Here is an 18876-nt window from a genome sequence, read left to right on the forward strand (position 1 = left end):
TTTTTTTTTGTATTTTTTAGTAGAGACGGGGTTTCACAGTGTTAGCCAGGATGGTCTCGATCTCCTGACCTCGTAATCCGCCCGTCTCGGCCTCCCGAAGTGCTGGGATTACAGGATTGATTTACGTATCATATTATAATGTATAGTTTGCAATATGATCTTAACATAAAAGATATCTTTTATTACTAACATATTCCACATTTGGTTATATAAAATATTCTCATTATTAAAAAGGTTCTTTTAAGCTACTCAGTCTCATTACATTTAGAAGACTATAAATATATAAAAATATAAACACACAGAGATTTCCTCTGATAGTTTTGACCTACCTTTTGGTTTCCTTGTTCAAAGTGTTCTTTCCTCTGTCTTTTCTCGTATTTTAAAACTTTTCTGTCGCTTATCTTTTTTTTTTTTTTCTTTTTTTTAAGACGGAGTCTTGCTCTGTCACCAGGTTGGAGTGCAGTGGCGTGATCTCAGTTCACTGCAACCTCTGCCTCCTGGGTTCAAGCAATTCTCCTGCCTCAGCCTCCCAAGTAGCTGGGACAACAGGTGTGCACCACCATGCCCAGCTAACTTTTGCATTTTTAGTAGAGATGGGGTTTCACCAGGATGGTCTCGATATCTTGACCTCGTGATCCATCCACCTTGCCCTCCCAAAGTGCTGGGATTACAGGCGTGAGCCACTGCTCCAGGCCCACTTATCTTAATACTTGCAAAATTTCAAAATGAGAAAGGGGTAAATTTGGTTTTGTACATAGCATCTTTAAATACAATGCTATCCAAAGGAAGTATTGAGAGCAGCGCATTGGGAATGGGAATGAAGGAAGTTCTCTCCCCAGAGAGCCGGTGCAGGGGGCCAGGGTCACATTCTGTCCTGGCACTGCTCTGGGAAGGGAACTACAGGCCATTTGTCCTCCTCACATTGGATCACGCTCTGCAGGTTCAAGAGTGAAAGGCTTGAGGGGACAGGGAAATGAAGAGATCACAAGACAGATGTACATCTAGTCTTGACACTCAATGCCAGGCAGTCTTCCAAAGCCATCCTCTCCAACCCTTGGTATTGTTGTCCTTTTCCATATTTTTGGTTTTGAAGGTGTGCAATGACAAACCATGGCGGCTTGAACTTTTGCCACTTCAGGATCCATTTTGCTCCTCTTCTTCCCCGATTCACTAAGAGTCACCACCATCCACCCACACCCACAAGCCAAAACCTAGGAGTCCTCCTAGATTCCTCTCTCCTCCCTCCACATCAGCACGTTCTGTTGGTTCCACTCCCAGATAGAGCCTTTTCTCTCCATCACCAACTCCCTGGTCCAAACCATTATTATCTCTCTCAAATCTTCCAAGGTTCCCCCTCCATTCCCATTTACCATCCCTATCCCCACTCACTGTCCACATGCAGACAGAATCAGATTCTGGCATCACCTCCAGTTTACTAGAGTCCAGCCAGCAGACCAGTCCTCATCTCTGACCATGTGAAGCCCTTGTGCACATACTACGGACTGTCCTCTGTCAGAATGAATGAATGGTGGCTACATTCTCCTCCTTCAGATCTCAACTCAAAGGTTGCACTTCCATGGACTTTTTCAAATTAGGCACTCACATCTAAATAACCCTAGCCAACTACTCTATCACATCACCATGTTTTTTTTTATTTTTTCCTTCTTAGCATTTCTGTAAAATAACTGGAGAGCGTGACATTTACTTGTTGTTTGTCTCTTCCACCAGTACAAGTTACATAAAAGCAGAAATTGTATTTATCTTGATCACAGCCAAATCCCTAGCATCTGGTACAGCGTCAGCCCAGAGAAGACATTCAAAAGATATTTTTGAATGAATACATAAAACCATTTCTTCTTTTAAAAAATTACTGTAAATGTGGCTACTACACCATGAAAATAGGTCAAGAAGCATGAGAGTTACACAATAGACATTTATTCACTTCAACAACATCATGGAGTTCACACGAAGTTGGGGGAAGCCCTTCCCTAACAAAACAAGCATTTGCATTAGGGGAAGGAGGCTGATCTGCTCTAGGGATGAAATACATCTGCCAAGAATATGGATAAAAACAAAAACAAAACAGATGGCAGAACCAAAAAACAGAGACATTAAAGGAAATGAACAATGTTATAACAGGTAATGTTTATAAATCCAGATGATAAGTGAACGTAAGTTACAAAAATGGAAGTTGTAAGTATTGTTATTCTTGTACTTTTCACACAGACAGAATTTTTAGAAAAGCTTAAAGCCAGGGAGTGCTAGAGAGTTTCTGTATGGCAGGTAAGAATTCTTCCTTTTGAACAAGACTGAAAAACCTCAGGACAAACAGAAAGTATATCTTTTAAAAACTGATTTCATAGTAATGTTTCTATATATTTTGAAGCACCTTTATACATTTAGAGCATATCAAATTAGTTCATTTATTTCCCTGTTCATAAAAAAGTACATTCACAGAATTAGTGTACTCAGAATAAAAAATAAACAGAGGAAATGAGAACTAACTCAAGTTAATAACAACATCTTCAAGACAAGTTTGGTCACTTAAAAACTAAGTTTTGTTTTGCTTGTTTTTAATTACCCCTTTTATACTTAATATTTCAAATACAGCTAGTTCAGCAGGACTGCTTTTCAGTATCACAGTAAGTACAACCCAATACAAGATCATCCAAAAACACATTGACACTTCCAAGACACTGGCATGGGGTCCATGGAGTTTTGTGCGTAAAATTTTAAAAACCCTTCCTACAGTGATGTCTAAGGCCAGAAGCATTCATTTCTCAACTTTGTATCAATCCAGGATGCATCAGACTAGGTTTCATTAGGCAAGAGAGTAGTTTGTTCCTCTCCCGTGCTGAGGATGTTTTGAGAGTTAGACCTACGTTGAAGGAAAGAAGACATGAATATCAATATTTCTCATCTTAAAAACAAACAAACAAACAAAAACCCAGTACTTGTATCTCCATCCAACTATCTTTTTAAAAAAGTATCTACTGCCTGGGCGCGGTGGCTGACGCCTGTAATCCTAGGGAGGCCAAGGTGGGCAGATCACTTGAGGTCAGGAGTTTGAGACCAGCCTGGCCAACATGGTGAAATCCTGTCTCTACTAAAAATACAAAAATTAACAGGGCATGGTGGCCCACACCTGTAATCTCAGCTACGTGGGAGGCTGAGGCAGGAGACTCGCTTGAACCCAGGAGGCAGAGGTTGCAGTGAGCTGAGATTGTGCCACTGCATGCCAGTCTGGGTGACAGAGCAAGTCACCATCTCAAAAAATAAAAATTAAAAGAGTATCTACCAACTGATGAGCCTCAGAGTGCCTAGAAATCCACGGACTGAAAGAATAAACGTAAAATGTTATTTATTTTCCACTTGCACTGGCTAACTTTTAAAGAGAGAAAAAAGCCCCCAAATTGACCATACCTTCTTCTCCTTGAATACTCCAGTAGATAAAACAAGCCCATGGCTAATCCCTTAAACACAATTAAAAGTACTGATTAATGTGAATTTTCCAAGTCAAGTTTTTCCACAAATATAAGGAAAATGAAAATAAAAGACTGATTACTCACACTTATCAGAGCCCATAGACCTTGTATAGCTGCTGCCCATTCAAAACCAATTTTCTCATACAGAAATCCACCCAGCGTTGGTCCTAAAAAAGCGCTAACAATAGAAAGAAAGTATTCAATAGTGCAAAAAATAAATAATTACTTCATAAAAAAATACATGATCCTTCAACTGTAAGTATTCATAAAATTGGAAGATAAGTACCAAAGAAAAAACTAATTCCTGTACACAGCATTCAGTAAAAGAAAATAATTCTACCTGATAATGACATTCAAAATTTTTTAACAATTGTGAAATTATTACTGCTTCTGAAAAGTAGATGGCTTACATAAAAATAAAAAAGATGAAACAGGTTTAAAAAATTCTTTATATTATTCTATTCTCAGTATTTGCAACTAATATAACTCAATTCAAAACAATATATTACATTGGTTAGCATAGTTACCCTTCTGGTAGAAGGTAAAAATAAACAAATGAATGAATAAATGAATAAACTGTAAAAATTAGAGACATGTTTCTATTAAAGGAACTCATAAATATCACTTAAATAAGATAAAGTATATGAAACCATTTTGACTAAGTATTTAACTGTTGGTATAGGCATTGACTGTTGAGTGAGAGGGTATGGATTAGAACTCTGGCTTTCCCCTAGAGGAACTGTTTGTCTTTGAGAAACTCATCTGATCTCTCAGTGTTTCAATTTCTTCATCAACTAAAATAGGGACAGTATTAATATTTTCCATCTTGCAAGTATGAATGAAATTAAATGATGCTGGGCACAGTGGCTCATGTCTGTAATCCCAGCACTTTGGGAGGCCAAGGCAGGCAGATCACCTGAGGTCAGGAGTTCAAGACCAGCCTGGCCAACTTGTTGAAACCCTGTCTCTACTAAAAATACAAAAATTAGCCAGATGTGGTGGCGGGCGCCTATAATCTGAGCTACTCAGGATGCTGAGTCAGAAGAATCTCTTGAACCCGGGAGGCGGAGGTTGCAGTGAGCCAAAATCGCACCATTGCACTCCAGCCTGGGTGATGAGAGTGAATCTCCATCTCAAAAAAAAAAAAAAAAAAAAAAGAAAGAAATTAAATGACTACTCACCCGATTGACCACATTGCACTGAAAAGACCTGATACAAGTCCCAACGTACTTAATTCCTCTTCAAACCCATTTTCACTGCAAAAAGAGACATGAGTGTATCCATTATTAAAAGGAAAACCTGTGTGAAAGAAAAAATTGTATGATAGATCAATTAAGATAAACCAAGGATAATCTGGAAAAAACCAACAGCAAGAACACTCCACTTCTGAGATAAAAAGCAAATCTAATTTAAAAGAATTTTCATAGTTACATGTACTCCATGGTTTTCTAGAAATAATTCTTCTACATATATATGATATTAAGAAGCATGGCTTGTTTGCATTAAATACTTATAAAAATATACAATTAAGAAATTCTTAAAAGGAGATGAAGATGGAAAGAGAACAAAGACAACTTTAAAAAAACAGAGAGAGCTCCTTATTCCCATGAGAACTATTGAACTGACCCAGCACAGCCATAGCACTTGGTGTTCTTCATCATCACACCTATTAAACAAAAGAATGATGACCAGGTGACACATGCTGGTCACTCTAGGCTCTCTCATGGACCTCCTCCATGAAAGAGGAACAATGCTGAGACCTATCTATTTTGCTTTAGCTTTTCAAAATTACATACATACTGAGGCATACATCAAGCCAGATATCTGATCACAACCCATTTTAGCTATTAATGTACTATTATCATTTCTATTAGTGTATTATTACTATTTATATCATGATATCATATGCTACAAAATCATGAAGATTTGACATTGGGGCAAAAATACCCAACATGCTGCAAAACTGAGAAATTCAAGAAAGCCTGTGATACTTACTACTTATTCACAATACAGCTCTTCAAGCAATGGAAGTAACTTACTGTGCACAACTGAGAATTTCCGGGAAAGTTGGAATTATACTCATTCCTGCAGAGATGCCATTTACAACTAACATCAGCACCAGCAGCCAAAGCTGACTGCAAAAGGGTTTTGGAGAAAACAAATACAAAGAAAAACATTAGCATTTTAAGAAACACAAAGCTTAATGCTAAGGAAGTGAGGATCCCAGATACGTTATTTTCACTGATTATGTGCCTAGTCTCATTTCCATTCTTATCTAACCCATTTCATTCAGTGAGAGTGCCTTTTAGCTCCTTACAGTTTTTGTGGGGGCTGGGGGGAATTCATCCTGATATCTCCATCTTTTTGGTCCTTTGGTTATATATATCACATGTCTGGAGCCAACCTGGCCTCTTCTCACCAGACAAAATCCCTTCAAAATTGGTGAAAATTTCAGTACTAATACCGTTCTTTCAATCACTTGGCTTTGAACTTCAATTAATTTAAAAATGGCATAGAAGTACATGGCAAAGCCAAAACGTAAACTCAAGTCTGAAGGACTCTGAAACCCCTTCCTTTCCATGTTACTATGTTTTATCCCAGAAGTACCTGAAAAGGTCTAAGAAGTTCAGTTTATTTTAGCAACTAAATTACATTAAGCAAGGTTTAATAGGCAGCTACTACATGCTAAGGATGATACAGAAACAAAAACAGATTTGGTCTCTGCCTCAAGGAAAAAGAATAGAAAAAAACAAAAATATATTCTAAGAACTATCAAGTAAAGGTAAGTAGCAACAAATTCTCTTTTAAAAAGAAAGTATAAACAAGTATGTACCATTGAAATACAGAAGGAGTCATTTGAGACAGATTTTATGCATTTTTTTCTGCTTCTCCCACTGCTAGCTTCTAGTAGGGTAAAATATTGTCAGCCTAACAATTCAATAGAGTACTAAAGTTAATTATTTAAATATTAATATTCCAAATACTAAACTATACCAGTATTAAATCAAAATTTTTTGAAATAATTCCTAATGTTATTTAGCCAAACATACAGAAGAAGAAAAAAAACTACCTTTTAATATGCAAGACTGGGACAGGCCCTAAGAGTATGTAGCACCCAGCCGTGATTAAGTTGCCAAACACCAGAAGCCATTTCCTTAGAGGCTGGTAAGGAGAAAGAGAGTCCAAATGAGTCTTAGAGCCAAAGACCCTCCATAATCAAACAATATAAAACATTAGTAAAAAACACAAATCATGATATTCAAAAACCCAAAAACAATGAAGAAAACAAAACTTTACATTTATTTATTTATTTATTTATTTATTTATTTATTTATTATTTTATTTTTTATGTTTTTGAGATGGAGTCTTGCTTTGTCACCCAGGCTGAAGTGCAGTGGCGTGATCTCGGCTCACTGCAAGCTCCACCTCCTGGGTTCAGGACATTCTCCTGACTCAGCCTCCCGGGTAGCTGGGACTACAGGTGCCTGCCACCACACTTGGCTAATTTTTTTGTATTTTTTCAGTAGAGACGGGGTTTTACCATGTTAGCCAGGATGGTCTCAATCTCCTGACCTTGTGATCCGCCTACTTGACCTCCCAAAGTGCTGGGATTACAGCAGTGAGAAAATAAGGAGATGATAAACTCACAAGCAAGGACAATATATAACAAGACAGAAAGTGAACAAAGGACAAAGATTTCTTAGCAGGGCAGTGTATTACAGATCAGATTTTGCACATGATGAACTATTACAAACATAACAACAAAAAAACTAACTATAAAATGCAATGACCAGCCAGGCACAGTGGCTCACACCTATAATCCCAATAGTCTGGGAGGCCGATGTCGGAAGATTGCTTGAGCTCACAAGTTTGAGACCAGCCTAGCCAACATGGTAAAACCCAGTCTCTACTAAAAAAAGCACGAAAATTAGCCAGGCATGGTGGTAGACATCTGTAATCCCAGCTACTCAGGAGGCTGAGGCAGGAGAATTGCTTGAACCTGGGAGGCAGAGGTTGCAGTGAGCCAAGATCATACCACTGTACTCCATCCTGGGCAACAGAGTAAGATTCTGTCAAAAAAAAAAAAAAAAAAAAAAAAAAACCAGTGACTACAAAAAAAACCCCACCAAATATTAATAGTTACAATACCTAGAAAAATCACATCATTAAAAAATTACCTGCTAGAGACTGAATGCTTATATCCCCCCAACATTTATACGTTAAATCTTAACACCGAATGTGATGGTATCTGGAGGTGAGCCTTTGGGAAGTGATTAGGTAATGAAGGTGCAGCCTTCATGAATAGGATTCGTATCCCTATACAAGAGGCCACAGAGAGCTCCCTTGCCTGTTCCATCATGGTGAGGTTACAGTGAAAGATGACAATCTGTGCGCCAGGCAACAGGCCCTCATCAGACATCAGATCTACCAGTGCCTTAATCTTGGACATTTTGTCTCCACAATTGTGAGAAATAAATTTCTATTGTTTATAAATTCTCTCAGTTTATGGTATTTTGTTACAGTACCCTGAATGGACTAAGATTGCATCCAGTAAAATTATCCCTTATAAACTACTTGAATCAGGACAAAAATTACAGGAGTACCATATCCGCTCAGTTATGTAAGATTATGTCTGAAAACCAAGCTCCAAACACTGTTTAAAATACTTGCTTTTTGACATCTGGGTTACTAAGTAATCTGCAAGTAAATCAGTTCTTGATAAATAAATATGCAGATGAAATGAAGGGAAATGCAAAATATAAGCCCTAACACCACAGAAGTTTAAGATTTGACTAGCAGTACTAATTCTGTGCTCTCATCATCTGTACCAAATGGTTTAAACCTGGTTGAAAGAGAACAGAAGGGTATTTTTTTTTTTTTTTAACAGAAAGGCTATGAGATAACCAGTGCATGTTTATGTGGTCAATTTTTTCACTCACACAGAAAATCTAAATTATCTCCTCCTAAAGAAGAAATCTCTCAATTTGATCAAGTCTGTAATAGCCTCTAGGACTTTGCCCTATTTATTAAGATCAATCCATTTTTTTTACATCAAAAGAGTTTTTTCCTTTAGATAGTCTAATCCAGGAGCCGGATGTGGTGGCACATGCCTATAATCCCAGCTACCTAGCAGGCTGATGCAGGAGGATCACTTGAGACCAAGAGTTCAAGGCTGCAGTAAGCTATGATCACACCACTGCCCTCCAGTCTGGATGACAATGTTGGGGGAAGAAATTAGAAAAAGAAAGTCTAATCCATTTTTTTTTTTTTTAAGCATAAGACTCTGCCTCTTTTCCCAGGTGAAGCAATTTAAAGTGAATTGGTTTAGTGTGATAGCTGACCCTTAGGGTGATAGAAGATACTGCAACCTCTCCCTAGTCCAATTGAATACATCAAGTCTAACCAGTGCACCCCTAGAGTTCCAAAGGAACAATTGGAAAACCACTGCTCTAAACATGCAAAAGTGACTCAAATATAAATTAAGTGTACGTACTGGCATTTTATCACTTAGGAGACCAAATAGTGGTGAAGAGATGGCATAGGACAGTGCCAGACCCAGGAATACTAGTCCTACATATCCAGCTGGTAAATTAAACTGTAAAAGAAATCCTATATTAAAGTTACATAATTAAGTCATTTTTAAGTAAACATCCCTCTTTTCCTTCTACCATTTCTTTAGCTCTTGTTATTACCATGAGTCTACTAATATTCTGCATTGTCCTAATTTTCATCTTACCTTTGAAAATGCGTTACTTTTTCTCTATGGGAGGACAACCTAACCAGAAGTCAAAAGAGTAGATTTTTTGCTTTGTAGCCTTTGGCATTAAACATATTTTGCTTCCATAACTCAGAGCATTTTTATATGTAAATTAATGTTTTGCAAACTTCAATGTGCATAAAAATTACCTGGAGAACTAGCTAAAAGAGATTCTTGGATTCCAACCATAGGGTTTCTGATTCAGAAAAAGAGGAAAATAAATTTCTAAAGATTTCTTAGGTTGGAGTTGAGTAATGGGATGGGCTGCAGCACCTCAACCTAAAAAGGGGGCAGCAGTGATGAGGCACCACCAATAGCCCTGAGAGAGTCAATGTCTGATGTAAAACTGGGTGTGGTGGCGCATGCCTGTACTCCCAGCATTTAGGGAGATTGAGGCAGGTGGATCACTTCAGGTCAGGAGTTTGAGACAAGCCTGGCCAACATGATGAAACCCCATCTCTACTAAAAAATACAAAAATTAGCCTGCTGTGGTGGCGCATGCCTGTTAATCCCAGCTACTCAGGAGGCTGAGGCAGGAGAATCGCTTGAACCTGGGAGGCAGAGGCTAAGGTGAGCTGAGATCATGCCACTATACTCCAGCCTGGGTGACACAGCAAGACTCTGTCTCAAAAGCAAAAAAAAATTCTGATATAGTCCATCATCAGCCAGAAACAAGAAGGGCCTATACTACCTCCCATACCACAAATGGGTTGATTGCAGTTATCTTTGAGGAAACCTCCTGTCTTCCTCATCTTTTTAAAATAAATTACATTTTCTTGAGAAACAACAACAAAAAAGATTTCTTATAAGATATACACAAACAACTTGGATTTCCCAGAGATTAGTTATAGATTTTTTCATTGTTTAGATACAACTTCTTAAAAGCACAGAAAAACAGCTGAAAAATACAGGTTGTTGACGATCTAAATGGACTGTGTCAGTATAATCACAAAACGTTTTTCTTATGGGTGTCACATGTGTCCATGTGAAGAGACCACCAAACAGGCTTTGTGTCAGCAATAAAGCTTTTTAATCACCTGGGTGCAGGCGGACTGAGTCTGAAAAAGGAATCAGCAAAGTGAGATGGGTGGGGCAGTTTGATAGGATTTGGGTAGCTAGTGGAAAATTACAGTTAAAAGTGGTTATCTCTTACTGGCAGGGGCGGAGGTCACAAGGTGCAGGGTGGGGAGATCATAAAACTCATTGCCCAGGGGAGGAATGTCACAAGGTCGATTGACCAGTTGGGGGGGGGCCGGAACAAATCACAATGGTAAAATGTCATCTTTTGTGGTTCTTCAGTTGCTCCAGGTCATCTGGATGTATACATGCAGGTCACAGGGGTTATGAAGGCCTAGCTTGGGCTCAGAGGCCTGACATTGGGTAACTTATGGTACTCACTGGCTAAAGGCAATATTATATTACCGTCTAAATCTTGGACCAGGCACTAAAATAACAGTCTCCAAGTTTACCTGTTAAGTTCCCCAAACTGTCTTCAGTGATTTCAAGGGGTAGTGTAAAATTATAAGAAAAATTAGGGCCGGGCGCGGTGGCTCAAGCCTGTAGTCCCAGCACTTTGGGAGGCCGAGACGGGCGGATCACGAGTTCAGGAGATCGAGACCATCCTGGCTAACACGGTGAAACTCCGTCTCTACTAAAAAAAATACAAAAACCTAGCCGGGCGAGGTGGCGGGCGCCTGTAGTCCCAGCTACTCAGGAGGCTGAGGCAGGAGAATGGCATGAACCCAGGAGGCGGAGCTTGCAGTGAGTGGAGATCCGGCCACTGCACTCTAGCCTGGGCGACAGAGCGAGACTCCGTCTCAAAAAAAAAAAAAAAATTAATTTTAATCTTTATATTCTATGATCAGTAAATGTTCAGAAAGCATTTGAAATGACCATATTAGCACTTTATTGATATTAGAAAGTATATTGAAACTTAAGTTTCTGTGCTATTTTAAATCTAGTACCTCAAAGTCATTATGGGCCAAAGTTAGTCATTTTTGCCTTTTATCAACACATATTAATTGTCCAGTGTAATTAACTACCACACCTTGTAATGGACTTCACTGTGTCAGTAATAATATTTTTTTCAAAAATATCTAAGAACAAATTTCGATGACTTCAAACTTTTAGAATTCAACATTTTATTTTTTAATTCTAGGGATACTTGGTTCCTTTCTCAAATCCTAGAATAACACAGTCCATAGTCATCTGATTATATGAAGTAGCCTAAAAAGTCAGTGGACCCAGGGGGGATCTGTTACAGAAGAAGCACATCTTACATCAAATGAGCTACTGTGTACCCCTAATGTCTCACTGCAATTCAAACAAACAGAGGAAAAGTATCCTTGTTAAGCAGCATGGATGATGCCCAAGCTAGACCTACAATGACATGAGCAAGGTCTTGGAAAGAAGGAAACTAATGTTTTGGCCACTTGGTGAAAGACTTCTTTCATTTTTACTGAATCAGATCCCTAGTTCACAGGCACGGCAGAGACAGACAGGCTACCTCGGTGTGTAGTGTCCATTCTGCCTCCTTCTCCCAGCCACGCAAGGGTCTTTCCACAGAGCAGGGCCCAAGAACAAGCAGTTACATCCACCTGCTACAATGCAGCACTCTTCAGCAATCAGGCAACTTACCTTCTCCAAAACAAAGAGAGACAGAGTAGGATCAAGGAAGCCAAAACATGAGCTGAGTGAGTTGATGACGAAGGCTATAAGGCCAACTTTGGGTAAAGCAATCAGTTTCCAGAATGAGTGTTCACCTGGATCAGACTCTTTTGGGAAAAAAGAAAAAAAAATCAAAGCAATTAAAATATCTTAATTTTAACTTATTTGGAAAACTGGTAAGACCATCTTTATCTGGTAATTAACACAACGCAACCTCTGAGTTTGCCTAAAATTGTACACAATCTGCACTTGCATATAAATTATTCAAACCTAGAGGCCACATTCAATTTATCAAAAACAATTTCCCAAATTAGAAAGAAACAACTGGAATCAGAGTTGTAACGATTATACTCATCCTGGCCAGAGATAATATCAGGTTTAGACATTGTATTAATCTGTTCTCACACTGCTAATAAAGACATACCTGAGACTGGGTAATTTATAAAGGAAAGAGGTTTAATAAACTCAAAGTTCCACATGGCTGGGGAAGCCTCACAATCATGGTGGAAGACGAAGGAAGAGTAAAGGGACATCTTACATGGCTGCAGGCAAGAGAGCTTGTGCAGATTTGGGTGGGGATATAGCAAAATCGTATCAGACATGAAAGCTTTTTTTTTTTTTTTTTTTAAGAGATGGAGTGGGCCGGGTGCGGTGGCTCAAGCCTGTAATCCCAGCACTTTGGGAGGCCGAGACGGGCGGATCACAAGGTCAGGAGATCGAGACCATCCTGGCTAACCTGGTGAAACCCCGTCTCTACTAAAAAAAAAAAAAAAAAAAAAACTAGCCGGGCGAGGTGGCGGGCGCCTGTGGTCCCAGCTACTAGGGAGGCTGAGGCAGGAGAATGGCGTAAACCCGGGAGGCGGAGCTTGCAGTGAGCTGAGATCCAGCCACTGCACTCCAGCCTGGGTGACAGAGCGAGACTCCATCTCAAAACAAACAAACAAACAAACAAAACAAAACAAAACAAAAAAAGAGATGGAGTGACATGAAAGCGACATATGAGACATGAAAGCTTTTTTTTTTTTTTTTTTAAGAGATTGCTCTGTCACCCAGGCTGGAGTGCAGTGGTGTTATTATAGTTCACTGCAGCCTCCAACTCCTGCACTCAAGTGATCCTCCTGCCTCAGCTTCCCAAGTAGCTGGGACTACAGGTGTGCACTACCTCAACCAGCTAATTTAAAAATTTTTTAGAGATGGGGTCTCCCTATGTTGCCCAGACTGGTCGCAAATTTTTGGCCTAAAGTGATCTCCTTTGACAGCCATGACAGCCTTCATTTATCCCCATTTCTTCCACAATATCCTGCACAGTTCATTATTCTATAAATACTTGTTGAATCACGACCAAATATGGAGCAAAGTGCAAAAACATCATGAAGTGTGGTTCAACTATTTTAAGTGTTATCCTTAGATTTTTTCAAGATATAAGAGATAAAGTGAAACCATGGTGTTAGTTTTTGTTTGTTTGTTTTTGTTTTCTGTTTTTTTGGTTTTTTGTTTGTTTGTTTGTTTTGAGACAGTCTCACTCTGTCACCCAGGCTGGAGTACAGTGACGCGATCTCAGCTCACCGCAACCTCCGCCTCCTGGATTCAAGCAATTCTCCTGCCTCAGCCTCCCGAGTAGCTGGGATTACAGGTGCACGCAATATGCCTGGCTAATTTTTGTATTTTTAGTAGAGACGGGGTTTCACCATGTTGGTCAGGCTGGTCTCAAACTCCTGACCTCGGGACCCATCCACCTTGGCCTTCCAAAGTGCTGAGATTACAGGCATGAGCCACCGTGCCTGGCCGGTGTTAGTTTCTTAATTATGAACCAAGTATTCAATGGTGAAATAAATCTGAGCACATCCTTGACGCTCAACTACAGAAACTACAGGATATAGTTGGACTTAGAAAGAGGAGAAACGCCACTGTGTGGCTCAGTGAGGTATTGCCAGCAGGAAGATAAATTGATGTGATTTTTGAATTGTATATGCTAAGGATATTAGTCACTTTTAAAATAAAAAATATAAAAGATTCCAATTTTAATTGGTTACATTTATTGTGAAAGTAAGAAGTATTATGTATTCACGGTAAAAAAAAAAATCATTATCGCATAATAGTCTCTGTTCCTAAAATCCAGGGTGAGAAAAGGAGTTGTCATAGTGAGAATATATTAAAACATCCATGAAAATGAAACATAATTAGTATAATTAAGCTGTTGAAGACCAAATAATGAAAACTTGGGGTACTTGCTTGAAGGGACATGACTCCCTGGCTGACAAAACCTGCCACAGGAAGTTACTGTTAGAGATGGGGAATAGGGTTGTCCTCAAGCGTGAGGGGGCAGGAAAAATGCTGAGCACTATGGCACTACCTACACCAAATCTAGTCCAGTGATCGAGAAAGTTTAGAAAAACTCCCCAGAAAAGGGCCAGGCACACTGGCTCACGCCTGTAATCCCAGCGCTTCAGGGAGACGAAGTGGGTATATCATGAGGTCAAGAGTTTGAGACCAGCCTGGCCAACATGGTGAAACCCTGTCTCTACTAAAAATATAAAAATTAGCCAGGTGTGGTGGCACAGGCCTGTAATCCCAGCCACTCTGGAGGCTGAGGCAGGAGAACTGCTTGAACCTGGGAAGCGAAGGTTGAAATGAGCCAAGATTGAGCCACTATATTCCAGCCTGAGTGACAGAGCAAGACTGTATCAAAAAAAAAAAAAGAAAACAGGAAACCCCTCCACCCCCAAAACGGTAATAAAATCAAGTTTTGCAGGATAAGTAAGGGTTAGGTAGAGTAGAAGAAAGACATTCCAGATCATATGACTCCTCTACTTAAATCTAACAATAGGCCAGGCACAGTGGCTCACATCTGTAATCCCAGCACTTTGAGAAACCAAGATGGGAGGAGCACTTGAAGTCAGGAGTTCGAGATTAGACTGGCCAAGATGGTGAAACCCCGTCTCTACTAAAAATACAAAAATTACCCAGGTGTGGTGGCATGTACCTGTACTCCCAGCTACTTGAGAGGCTGAAGCATGAGATTTCCTTGATCCCGGGAGGCAGAGCTTGAAGTGAGCCAAGATTACACCACTACACTCCAGCCAGGGTGACAGACTCCGTTTCAAAAAAAAAAAAAAAAAATCTAACAATAACTCCCAATGGCTTTCAGGATAACGTTCACATTTCATGGATTTAAGGATTTTTTTATTTTAAAAAATAACAAGTAAAAATTGTCTCTATTTATGGTATAAAACATTACATTTTGATATATGTATACATTGTGGAATAACTAAATGAAGCTAATTAACATGCTTTGCCTCACATACTTTTTTTTTAATGGTGAGAACACTTAAAATCTACTATTGACAATTTTCAAGTGTACAATATATTACTATTAACTATAGTCACCATGATGTACAATAGATATCTTAAACTTACTAGATTTAAAGATTTTAGTAAGATAATTGACACGTCCATGACTCTATTTTAGAAGTATTTTTCTTTTTAGAGCAGTACAGGAGAGGGGACCCGGTGAGCAGATATAATGAATGATTCTTAGCCACCCAATGCTAAAGCCACATTGTCTATGGGTCTAAAAGGTGGTAAAGAAATGGGCAGAACTTATAAAATAAAAAATTCTGCCAATGTCAGTAATTTCTAAAATTTATTTGATTTTCTAGCATCTATCTATAAACTCTTCTAAAATAATAACAATTTTTTTTTTTTTTTTTTTGAGACAGAGTCTCACTCTCCTGCCCAGGCTGGAGTGCAGTGGCGTGATCACGGCTCACTGCAACCTCCGCCTCTTGGGTTCAAGCAATTCTCCTGTCTCAGCCTCCTGAGTTGCTGGGATTACAGGCATGCACCACCATGCCTGGCTAATTTTTGTATTTTTAGTAGAGACGGGGTTTCACCAGGTTGGCCAGGCTGGTCTTGAACTCCTGACCTCAGGTGATCTACCCACCTCAGCCTCCCAAAGTGCTGGGATTACAGGCATGAGCCACTGTACCTGACCAAATAATAACAATCTTTAAAAGTAGTACTAATTGGGAATACTTAAATCTACATTTACAGCCTTAATATTATCAAACCTAGAGATTTTTTTTAAATACCAGTTTATAATTTTTTGGGGGGGGGGCAGACACAGTCTCGCTCTGTCACCCAGGCTGGAACGCAATGGCACAATCTCGGCTCACTGCAACCTCCGCCTCCTGGGTTCAAACGATTCTCATGCCTTAGCCTCCCGAGTAGCTTGGACTACAGGTGTGCATCACCACGCCCAGCTAATTTTTGTATTTTTAGTAGACACAGAGTTTCACCATGTTGGCCAGGCTGGTCTCGAACTCTTGGCCTCAAGTGATCTACCAGCCTTGGCATCCCAAAGCACTGTGATTACAGGCATGAGCCACTGTGTCCGGCCCAGTTTATAATTTTTCAAAAGCACTATTAAAAGAGAACACCTGAATCTACATCCTTGTATCTGAGCTACTCTGTGAAGACAGCTGCAAGAACCACTGGGAAAGAAGGATGGGCATTATTCTCTTAGCTTATAGCCTTCTAGGAAGACTGGGCTATGTGTGGCCCACAGAAACTTCTGGCTTTGATATTTAGTTCAGTCCAAGAAAATCTCTCATAGACATACCATATGATAATGGTTTATGATCAGAAATTAAATATTTGCTAGCTCTAAAGGTTGGAAAGAATTTTTAATTTACAGAAATTCGTATCAACTAATTGCCTGCATTACTGAAAAAATAATCAGTTATTTTTAAAAGCCACTTTTGATTATATAAAGTAAAACAATATCTGGTAAACTGGTCTCTTACAAAGGTATAAACATATATTTAAGGTTCTTAAAGTGAGTCATAAGTGTGGACTTACCATAATTGGGTAAAATATACATATTCAGTGGTACCATCAGCAAAACGATGCATCCCAGAACAATAAAGGGCACTTCATAGCCAAAGGATTGATATAAAAAGCCACCTACAGGAGGACCTAGTATTAGCCCCAGTCCAGAAAAAGTCTCAAGACTTCCCTTAAAATGAGAAAAAGAAAAAATCAGTTTAAATATTTCATTTGAAGAATTAACAAGGTACTATCCAAAAAAAAGAAATTCTGTCTTCTTCATAATTTACATACACACACTCTCAAGATGGATTCAAAATTTAAATGCACATATTGAAATCATAAAAATATTAGAAAAATAAAATATGGGAGTATTTAAAAAATTGTTATCATAGGGAAGGTATTGTAATTGTGACATAAAACACCAGAAGATAAAAAATATTGACAAATCTGATTATGTGAAAATATGAAAGCTATGCATTAAAAAAATCAAAAGATAAATGAAGAACAGAGAAAAAAATGGCAAAGAACTAATTCCCTAAATACATCATGAGAGCTACAATGAGGAAAAGAAAACTGGGCAAATGCTATAAATAAACTGTTGACACATAGAGTAGAATACAAAGATCTTTTAGAAGTTCACCCTCACTTTTTAAAAGAAATGAAATGAGTAAATTTAAACCACAAGACACCAATTTTCACCTATTTCCTATCGAATGCTCTATGCTAGCAAGTGAACACCAGTAGGCAATTTGGCAATTTGGCAAATTAAGGCACATATCTCATGACCCAGAATTCCACTTGTAATAAATTAACTTACAAGTATAGACATGCAGATGTGACATGGTATGTATACAAGCTTATGCACTATAGCAGAGTTTTGCAATAGCAAAAGATGAAAATAATCTAAATATTCATCAATGATGTAAGTAAACCAGGTTATATCCACACAGTGAAATACTATACAGCCAGCAAGAAAAGCAAAGAGTAAGAAAGCTCCTTATATGTAGATACAGGAAGATCTTCAAGATAATTTCATTGTTGGTGTAACCAGTGAGGTGCTGAATGGTACTTATGGTATGCTACCATTTGTGTTAAGAAAAAAGAGGGATACTGCAACAGTCCTGCCCAAGTGAAAAAGAAAAAAGGGGAAGGGAAATCATGCTCTCTCGCTTGCGCTCTTTCTCTCTCTCAGTGTGTGTGTGTGTCAGTGTGTACACACATACATGATGTGGAATTTCTCTGGAACAAACCTACAATATCTGTTGCCTTCCCTAAGGGGATGGAGGGCTGGGCACCTGCACAACTGGTGTGTATACAAAGGCTGAGCAACAGTTATATGTAGAAATATATTTACTATATTCTATGTTCTCTTCTGTAACTTTTGAATTTTGTACAATATAAAATTATTTTGTTTAAAGTTAAACAAAACAATGCCATGGAAAAAAATAGTTTACCACTATAGATATTGCAACATTTTAAATCAATCTAGTTTTTAGGGACCTTAAACAGAGATCTGTGGCTTGTAGCCTTATATCCTCAGACCTTAGAGAGCACAAAAACGTATTCCATTAATAACTTTCAACACTTCAAAAAGAAATTGAAATTCTTTAATCACAATAAGGCCATCCAGATCAATTACCATGTTAGTGTGTTAGCTGTTGGCTGCAATTTTATACAGAAACTTGGTATAGCAACACTGGTGTCTCTTACTGATCAGAAGATCCAAAGGACTATTATCATTATCATAGGAATTTATTAGGTAGCACTTTCCAGAGTGTTCCACAGAATAGCAGCTCTTTAAGAGATCAACAAGTCTTGTGTTTTTGAAAAAATAGTTCCAGCCAGGCGTGGTGGCTCACGCTCGTAATCCCAGCCACCTTGGAAGGCCAAAGTGGTAGGATTGCTTGAGGCCAGGAATTGAAGCCCAGCCTGGGCAACTCAGTAAGACCCTGTCTCAGAAAAAGAAAGAAAAAGAAAGAGAGAGAGAGAGAAAGAAGAGAAAGAAAAGAAAGAAAGAAAGAAAGAAAGAAAGAAAGAAAGAAAGAAAGAAAGAAAGAAAGAGAGAAAGGAAGGAAAGAAAGAGAGGAAAGAAAGAAAGAAAGAAAGAAAGAAAGAAAGAAAGAAAGAAAGAAAGAA

At 38.7% G+C, this 18876-nt stretch overlaps 1 protein-coding gene across 4 annotated transcripts in view; it reads right to left on the bottom strand.

Annotated features, from left to right (window-relative positions):
- Positions 1 to 1913: 1913 nt before the first annotated feature.
- The window catches only part of SLC18B1 (solute carrier family 18 member B1), a 30150-nt gene continuing 13187 nt past the window's right edge, over positions 1914 to 18876 (bottom strand). For 2 of the 4 annotated variants that reach the window (XM_023230710.1, XM_023230712.1), the window contains exons 6-14: positions 16771 to 16927; positions 11881 to 12017; positions 8980 to 9081; positions 6556 to 6647; positions 5525 to 5620; positions 4667 to 4741; positions 3570 to 3663; positions 3424 to 3473; positions 1914 to 2878 (exon numbers count right to left, since the gene is read on the bottom strand). In XM_023230710.1, coding sequence (XP_023086478.1) covers positions 2812 to 2878; positions 3424 to 3473; positions 3570 to 3663; positions 4667 to 4741; positions 5525 to 5620; positions 6556 to 6647; positions 8980 to 9081; positions 11881 to 12017; positions 16771 to 16927 — 870 coding nt within the window. In that variant the 3' untranslated portion in view covers positions 1914 to 2811. The remainder of the gene's footprint in view (positions 2879 to 3423; positions 3474 to 3569; positions 3664 to 4666; positions 4742 to 5524; positions 5621 to 6555; positions 6648 to 8979; positions 9082 to 11880; positions 12018 to 16770; positions 16928 to 18876) is intronic. The other 2 variants (XM_023230709.2, XM_023230711.1) reach the window with 2 other exon arrangements.

This window comes from Piliocolobus tephrosceles, chromosome 5, assembly GCF_002776525.5.
Source record: "Piliocolobus tephrosceles isolate RC106 chromosome 5, ASM277652v3, whole genome shotgun sequence".
In the NCBI taxonomy this organism is placed as follows: Eukaryota; Metazoa; Chordata; class Mammalia; order Primates; family Cercopithecidae; genus Piliocolobus; species Piliocolobus tephrosceles.